The sequence below is a fragment of the Tetrao urogallus genome, assembly GCF_951394365.1.
Source record: "Tetrao urogallus genome assembly, chromosome: 14".
NCBI classification, from domain to species: Eukaryota; Metazoa; Chordata; class Aves; order Galliformes; family Phasianidae; genus Tetrao; species Tetrao urogallus.
Genome location: NC_136827.1, coordinates 9,978,534 through 9,987,174, shown reverse-complemented (window position 1 = coordinate 9,987,174; position 8,641 = coordinate 9,978,534). Strand labels below are relative to the sequence as shown.

Genomic DNA, 8,641 nt, shown 5'->3' with positions numbered 1-8,641 from the left:
CTTGCCACCACACCAGGGAGTTGTGCAACTGCAACCCAGGCAATTTCAGCTCAGTAATCCTCACTAACACATCGCCTGTCCCCGTCACATCCATCCTCCTCAGGAAGCATTTGATTGGCATTCAGGCACGGCCTCTTCTGAACAACCCAAGCTATGATTTATGCGATGCCTTTGTTTTCAGACACTGTTGTCAGCAATACCCATCCACAGGCGAAACCGCCGATGCCTGCAGATTTCCAAAGGTTGTTATCATGGCTGCGCTGCCCTTGCTGAAGGGTAACAAACAGAAGCTTTGGTAAAAGTAGAAATGATCATTTGCTAATTCTTGCCTGTGGCTATGTTCAGCCTCCTCCCCCGAAATCAAAAGCCCCAGGGACAGCACTTCAATTCAGGAAAGAGGAGAAAACAAATTGATGTACTGTTCTGGGCTTCAAAGAGTCTCCTACGGCTGGAGAAAATAAGCAATATTTTCACACCAGCCAGTCACAGGATCCTGCTTCCCAAACTGTCAGAGTGCTCAATATCAGAGCAACAAAACAGTTTTCTGTTTTTTTCTGTTGAGCTTTAAATGGCAAAGAATCCAAGACAGAATCGCTATGGATTAAAAAATAGCCAAATTATGATGTTGGTTATTATGTTTGCTTTTGTTTGTGGTGTATTTTTTTTTTCCCAGGAAAAGTCATGTTTGAGCAGCATCCTCAGGATACAAGAGCAGCTGATCACTGCACAGCAGCTAACCCTCACCTTGCTGATGCAAAGTGATTTACTTCTTTCCTTCGTGCCCAATGGTAACCAGCCACACCCTCAGTTTTCCTCCAGGCATCTTCCACACTTCTCCATGGGCACCACGTCCTTCTCCCCTCCACGGGCATGCCCCAAGGGTTGCTCACCTGCCCTGTCTTCACCAGCTGCTTCCAAACCCAAACTGGATACCACAGGCAAGATCTCTGTGCTGCAAAGCTTAGGCCTGCAAGCTCCAGTCCTGGCAAACTGGTCAGATAACAGAGCTTTAGGGAACTGGATCCATGAGAGCTTTGGCCATCTTGGGAAGTTTCTCTTGTCACACCCCTTGGGTTCCCATCTGCACCAGCCTTTCTCCAGCCTCCACTCATCTCACATCAAGCTCTGCCATCATAACCTTTTATCTCCCTGTTCCCAGGCACCCGACTGCAAGAGCAGCTCTGCTTTTGCTTCAGCCCATTCCCTCTCTCAGCTTCAGAGGAAGTCTGGAAAATGTGAGCCACCCCGAATGAGTCTGTTAGTAAATGCTTTTCTTTTCAAGGGGGTAAAAACCATTTGCAGTTTCTAAACTCTGATTCATAATCATCCGGACCTGGTTTGTGATCTTGGAAAGCTTTTGACTCATGACTCAGTTGCAATTCCCCAGGGCACTAGTGGTTTTTCTCAGTAGATCAAACCTTTATCAACAAGACATTTCCAGCTCTGATGAAACAAGTTCTCCTCCAGCTTGTCATGGATGGGCCATCCCAGGGAGATAGGTGGGCTCCCAAATTTTTGTTCCTCTTCAAAGTAATTTTTCATTCATTTGCAACATTATATTGCATTTAAAAAAAAAAAAAAAAAAAGAAAAAAAAGAAAAAAAACAACTTGAAAATTGCTCTGATTTGGCCAAAAGGTGGTGCAGATATCCCACCTGCAAAAGGGGGATGATCTCTTCCTGCCGATTTACCCAAAGGCAGACCTGATGGCTCAGAGTATCCATCACTACTTCCCCAGCTGTCCCTAGAAGAGCCTTCTGGAAGCCTGGACAATCCAGCAAAAGGCTTCGCAGAGCTCCTCTGTCCCACAGTGCATATGGTAGCCAGCATCCAACATGGTGACTACCCCACTCCAGCCCCTCCTTGGAGCTTGCCTGTCCTCCCCATTTCCCCATGCTGGGGGCTGTGCTCAGCAAGTCACACCGCATGCCTGACTCATTTTTCTCTACTCCTCCAGCTGATGTGTTTGGAGGAACACACTGCTCTGACAAGGTGACACATCCCAAGAAAGCCCACACTGCTGAAGACACCTCCCTGCTCCCTCTACCAGGAGCACCCAGCGCCATAGCAGCTAACAGCTCTTTTTCATCCCTCCCTGCTCAAATCAGCCCTGAGCAATTCTGTTTGGTTTTCCAGAGAGATGTAGAATATATGTCAATCAGAAGAGCCCTGAAATCCCACATTTGGAAGGCATCTTACAAACATACATGTGTCAGTAGAGGCGTTTGGGAAAGAAGGGCAATTGCTAACAGAGAAATTGCATTAAAAACCTCGTGCTTGAGTGCAGCAGCATTAGCAGCCTATGCTGTCCTCCATTTGACAGAGGCTGCTGCCCCTGAATCAGTTGGTTTGGCTTGGTTTGTTGTAGAATAACCAAGTTCAGCTTGTTGTCTTGCATGATGTGGAGTTTGTTCTACACATTTCAGTAGTAAAACACTTAATCTCAAACAGCTCTGGGAAGGGTCATTAGCATGAAGTTAAGTCACTGCAAATCCAACATGAGCTTAAGCAATCAGAGGATGAGAAGCGTCCAGGAGGCAGATGGTCCCTGCTTTGATGCATCTGGCTTGCAGAGGAAGGAAAGATGAAAACTACAGCATCATACATACCTGCAGTGTTCCAGGAACCAACAGTTCTCATTTGCAGATCAACTTTTGTAAACACCGAGGATTTACCCACCAAACTCAAGTTTGGAAATGTGCCTGAATGTTTCCAAGGAATCTGAGGAAAGATATTTCTTTTTCTGGACAATCAAAACTATCACATTTCCTGGCTACAGTGAGATTCTCTAAACTGGAAAATGTGCAAACATGTTTTACTGTGAGTGGGCACATCCCAAACAAGGATAATCAGAGAAACTCTTTTCAGCACTGCTCTATTTACATATGTTAAAGACTGAAGAGGAAAATTTTATCCCCAGTTGGCCTGCCATAACCATAAACACCCTTAGTAAGTCTTTTTCCAGCTTTGGGAAGTGACACCAAAGCACCTATTGGCACTGTCTGCTTTACCGGAGGAACAAAAGAGACAGTGCTGGACTGAAATGAATGTCTTTCATCTTCAACAAATGGCCATATCTCACTCCTCAGAGAGTAATACTTTATCCCAGCACCCAAAGGGCTTCTCTGCTCGCAGAGATTCACCAAGCACCCAACCTGGCTGCTCACAGAAGCTGAGGGGGTCACAGCCAACGCCAGCTTTAAGTAATCCATTAATGAAATGCAAAATGCCATCCAGAGTAGTTCTTACAGAAAATGGTCCTTGGGAGAGCAGAGGGAAACCTAAGTGAGAGCAGGAAAAGTCTCCGTCTCTGTGTAAGCACTCTCACAGGGGACGTTTTTGGCAAGTGAAGCATCCTCCAGGGCTGCATTTGGATTGGGGTCTCCCTTGGACAGCAGGGCAGCTGCCTGAGCCGAGATTTCTGTCTCACAAACAGCTCCTTGAATTGCTCTTGGCATTGACTTTTTCTGCTCAGCTAATTAAAAATCTGTCTTTGAGTCATAAGCCCCCATTAGTAATAATTTGCTTTGCACTTCTCCAGTGATTTATGGCTGAGATATCAAAGTGCTTTAGAAACATTAATTAATCCTTTTAATACCCAAGGGACTGATCCACTGTCTGCAGCGCACCACTGCAGGAGTAAATGCAGGGGATCCCCAGGGCTCACTGGAGCCCGCAGTCAGAGAGAGGGGCAGGGAGCAGCACCCGACCCGGCCAGCTCAGTTCAGCCTGCGACCAGAGAGAGGGGCAGGCAGAATCACAGCTCTACACGTGCAGCCGCAGGAAGCCTGAGGCACATACGGGCTCTCTGTCCTCCAGCAGCGGTTCCTGCTGCCGCCTCCATCTGTCCAGGCAGAACCCGTTACTGTGACGGCTGTGAGCCCTGCGAGTGGCAGAGCTGGTCAGCAAAGCTGCACACTCGTGGAAAGGGGAGTCCGGTTCATGTGGGTGTTCCCTTGCTTTTCTGACCGTTTCTCCAGCCTGGCTCTTGTACAGTGTCATTTCTTCCCTGCAGCCCCATGCACAGGATGTGGCTCCAGCTTGTTATTGATAAGGATTGTGACCGCCACTGGCGCTGGGAGCCTCTGATCCTTGTGCCATTTGCCACCTGTTGTTGTCCCTGTACTTTCACTGTTGCCATCATGACACTGTGGGGTGGAGCTGCCCATGGAGGGTGGTGCCAGCGATGGGAAAGTATAAAGGTCTCTGCACAGGTGGCTGGAGATGGCATCTCAGTGATCCAGAGCAGTGTCCTCTGTTTCCTCTTTGCTGTCTCCAGTCGAGCATCACCTTGACCATGAAAACAAGTGCTGTTTTCCTGCTCCTCTTCCTAGCAATTGGCTTCACCCAAGGTGAGTGCAACATTTTGCTTAGGAGCCATTTCATTTCCTCTCCCTGCTCCAGCTCCAAGTCTGCGTGGGAAGGCAAGCCTGGGAACGGGCCGGCTGTGCTGCGGCCTTGCTGCTGGGCAGTGAGCAGCAGTGCTCCCCAGAGAGTGCTGCAGTGTCAGCAGGCACTAAAGCAGTGTCTGCAAGCAAGCCTAGAGAAGTTTTAAAGGTGCTCGACTCCCAGTGAGCAGAGCTGCTGGGCTGACACTCTTCCCGTGGGGTTGGAATTTGGTGGGAGCTGGTGATTCCTAGGACGGTGCAATTCTTTTAGAATAAATAGGTGTTATTCTAGTTGTAAAGAAGTAAAACCAGGAAGACAGGAAACAAATCTATAGAAGGGAAAATGCAGTTCTTGTTTCCAAAGTCAATGTTTAAGCCAACTGTGTTTTCAAAATTCCATATGGTGCAGAGGGATGAGAACACGAGTTGTTGCTGCTCTCCAGGTCCCGCTCACCAGGGATTTCTGCATTAGCAAGTTCATTCCCAATGCTTCTGAAGCCAGCCCATCATCCTATTTTTTTGTGCTGTGGTTGCCATTGCAGAACAGTTTGAGCACAAAACATGGCCTCCTTTTATATGAACCAAGCATGTACAGATCCACAGCTCCTGGGACTGCACTGGTGCTCATTCAGAGTAAAACCCCTCAAGCACAGAAGTGTGACTTAACCAGATCCTCAGCAACAAACCACTTCACCCTACAGACCCACTGCTATTGGGCCACACTGACTGGTGATGATGATGTAGTCTAAATGCTTTGAGTAGATGAGTTCTGGATCTATAGGAAACCCAAAGCCATCTGCCCAATACTCCTTTCTGCCAGATAGATTCAGGCTGCTTTTCAAAACAACCCACTGTGTCGTTCCACCCACAGCATCCCAGCCATCAGCTCAGGGCCAGCTTCTCCATGGAAAAGGCCAACAAAATCACAGCTTGCTCCCACCAGCTTTAGTGCAAGACCTCAGGGTCTAGCATTTCTCCTAGTAGAGACCAAGTTGCCTTTTGCTCTGTTTCCTTGTGGTTCAAAACCACTGACACCAGAAAATTCACCCCGGATTTACTCCAGGAGCAGTCCAGCACCAACAGAAGTTTCTCAATTTATCCATGAACGTGTTATAAGAGATAACAAAAGCCACCTTTGCTCCCTGACAGCTGGAACAAACAGCATGGAAAGTCACAGGGCACACATCTGGCCTTGAAAGCAATTGCACCATTGTGCGCTTTCTGCTGAGGGAAAGAAGTAAAATGGGACAGATGCAAAGGAGGGAATTATTTGTTGGGCCTTTGAAAGGCCAGAGCTCTCAGAGTGAAGACACACGGTCCTCAGGCTGAAGCATTTTGTTAGGACCCCTAGAAGCTAACTTGAGTGAGGAAGGTGCTAAGGTGTCTTTTCTCTCTTCACACTTTCTCTAGGCAATACTGAGTCTGACGGAACTGCTGGCCAAGGAACAGAGGTGAAAGCTCCTGTTTCTTTGTAGCACCAGGATATGGACAACTTTGGGGAGTGAGCACTAATCCGCGCACTGGGGCTCTACTCTTGCTACATACAGTGAAGTAACATGAGCAGCTGGGCTGGGAGTGCATGCTGGTGCCTAAAAACCTTCCACCTGCTGCACCACAGCCAAATCCCAGGGATGGTACTGGTCTTCCTTTGCATTTTCCCACAGTCAGCAAAGGGAAACTGTTAACAAAGAGCTGAATGTTGCTGTTACCTGCCAAGAGAAGACCAAAGCTCCCATTATTCTTCAGCTTCTAAGTGTGAGGGCAGGTATTCTTGTGGCCATAGAAAATAAAAACTGAGGATAACATGATCAGACACTGCCCACGGAGCATTATTTGCTCTGTGTTGGCACTGCCATAGGTGTGCAGGAGTGCCAGGTGGAGTTCAACTGCCAAGGAATGATGACACAGTTCCTGTCAGCTCATAGCAGAGTGCTAAGCAAGCTGGGATGGGTTTTCAAGACATACAAAACACGCACATTGCTGGGAACGCAGAGCATCTGTGGTAAAGTGAAAGCATGTTTGATATTCTCAGAATTTCTCTTTCCTGTCTCCAGGCAGCATGTGGCAATTACGACATAGGGAAAGGTTGCACAAAGAACTTTGACCCCGTCTGTGGCACAGATGATGTCCTGTATGGCAACGAGTGCTTGCTGTGCGTTCAGAACATGTGAGTATCCAGGCCTCCTCCAAGCCTAAATACCACACAGATGATGACACCGGGATTTCCTAGACAGCAGGCTGTGTGCATGCAGCTGGGTGGAGCATGGGCAGCGAGCCCAGCACATCTGGCACACATCTGGCCTCCCGCCGACGCTGCTCAGAGCATGTGGGCTCCTGCTGTGAAATAGGGCTGCAGGCTGTGCCCATCTGCCCACACACCGCGATCAAATGGCCAACATCTCCCCACACCTGCAGCTGCTGAGCTGTGCCGTGGCCCAGGCTGTGCTGGAGGCTGTCCAGAAGCTCAGACAAATGGCAAAACCTGCAAAGCCTGCCCGGATTTCACATGCAGGCAGAGAAGCATTTGTTCGGGTGGAGGAAATACTCCGCTTTTCACACCAGCACTTTACAGCTGAGCTCTGCTTTCTGTCTTCTCTGCATCTGAAAGGTTACAATTTGCTGTGGATATTTTTAAGAATAAGCCTTTATTTAATCTGTGCTGGTGCCAGATTGCAGAAGGCCGGGACCAAAAGCCAGTGAAGTGTCTGGCAAGACTTGATTCATTTCATCTATCTTGGGCCCTAGGTAATTCTGAGTATATTTATATATTGCAAGTGCTCCATGGCAGACAAGTAAGGGAATTACTTCCAACTCAATGCTATTAAGTACTTGAAAATCTCTGTTGGGAAGAGCGAGTCTGTTCCATAAGCAAGTGCTGCAGTCTGCGAGGCTAAGGGAGCTTCACACTGGCTTTCCCTGCTGGGTTTGGGGTGACCACACTCACTTGCCATCAGCAAAGACATCTCCAACAGGAGCTCAGATTCCAGTCCCTCGATAAATGGAGCTGTGGAGCTGAATTCTGGTTTTTTTTTTAGAGCACTGTCAGCTGCAATAACAAGGAACAGAATCCAGATCACCAAAGAGGCCTGGATGAGAACTGTCGGTCTGGCTGGCCCATGTCCTTCATTAACTCAGGCTCCAGCTCCATATTCTGTTCTTTTACACTTAAAGAAAATGCAGCAGGGCAGAGAGGTGCCGAGCGGGATCTCCAAATGAAGGCACTGCAGTTAATGACACGGCACGGCCATAATGACCATGCTGGAAGCCAGCAGCCCAGCACCAGCTGCCGGCTGCATTGTGCAGCAGATGGGGGTGGGAGGTTCGTCAGACACAACATCGTTAAGGCCTTGGCCAGAAACCAGGAGAGTGAGGAAGGCTTCGAAGCCATGTGAGCAGGGAGCGATGCAACATCAAGGGCTCCACGTCTCCTTGGTGCAGAGCACAGCTTTGGTGGGGATGGGGATCTCCATGGTCACGGGGGGGAAAGCAAGGGGTGCCAAAAATATTTTCCTTATTTTTGATACAGAAGCAGGCACATGGGAAGCTGGGAGCAGGCCCAATCCAAGCAAAGTGGCAGACATTTGTCTGCAAAAAATTCATACAAACAGAGTTATGACCTTCAGCATCTCCAGCCAGGCATTGGAAGGCATTGGAAGTGACTGACATTAGTCCTGCAGCAAGGAGGTGAACTGTTCTGCCCGGAGGCAGTGGGAACTGCCAGCTCTCTGCTTATTGGTTAATTAGTATTAGCCTATGCCCATGATAACCCTGAACTCTCTGTCAAGAGTATGTGGGCTTACTTAAATGTAATGCTTAAAGGAAGAATTAAGCAGTACTTTTACTTCTATCCTCATCCCCTGAGCCAGGCTCTTTGAGTCAGGGACTTAAAGGCATCCTCTGGCACTTTTAACCTCTCTTCCAGGCAAAGACACACTAACGTGCGCATAAAGAACAGGGGAAAGTGCCAAGAGCCCTCTCCACGCTCCAGAACTGCTTGAAATTAAAGGCACAGCTGTGATAGAGAAGATGGCATGAAGGTATTCCTCATCTCTACAAACTCCAAATAAACTGGAAGCATGACTACTGCTCACTCTGGGATTTCTCTTACACACAACACACCCTTTTCCCCAGCACTTAAAAATACCTTCCTGAAAAACGTGGGGAACTTTGGTAACACCCACACAGATGGAGCCCCAGGGGGAAAGTCCAGGTCATTCCTAAGAACAAGGAGTCTCCCTATAGCATAAAGAATCC

General features: G+C 48.3%; 1 protein-coding gene across 1 annotated transcript; it reads left to right on the top strand.

The window, feature by feature from the left end:
- Positions 1 to 4,296: 4,296 nt before the first annotated feature.
- Positions 4,297 to 8,385, top strand: LOC306951919 (pancreatic secretory trypsin inhibitor-like; the record flags this gene model as incomplete). Its single annotated transcript, XM_079542498.1, has 4 exons — positions 4,297 to 4,351; positions 5,798 to 5,838; positions 6,442 to 6,554; positions 8,310 to 8,385. The coding sequence occupies 4 exons, from the start codon at positions 4,297 to 4,299 to the stop codon at positions 8,383 to 8,385; spliced, it is 285 nt and encodes a 94-aa protein (XP_079398624.1).
- Between the last annotated feature and the right edge of the window lie 256 nt (positions 8,386 to 8,641).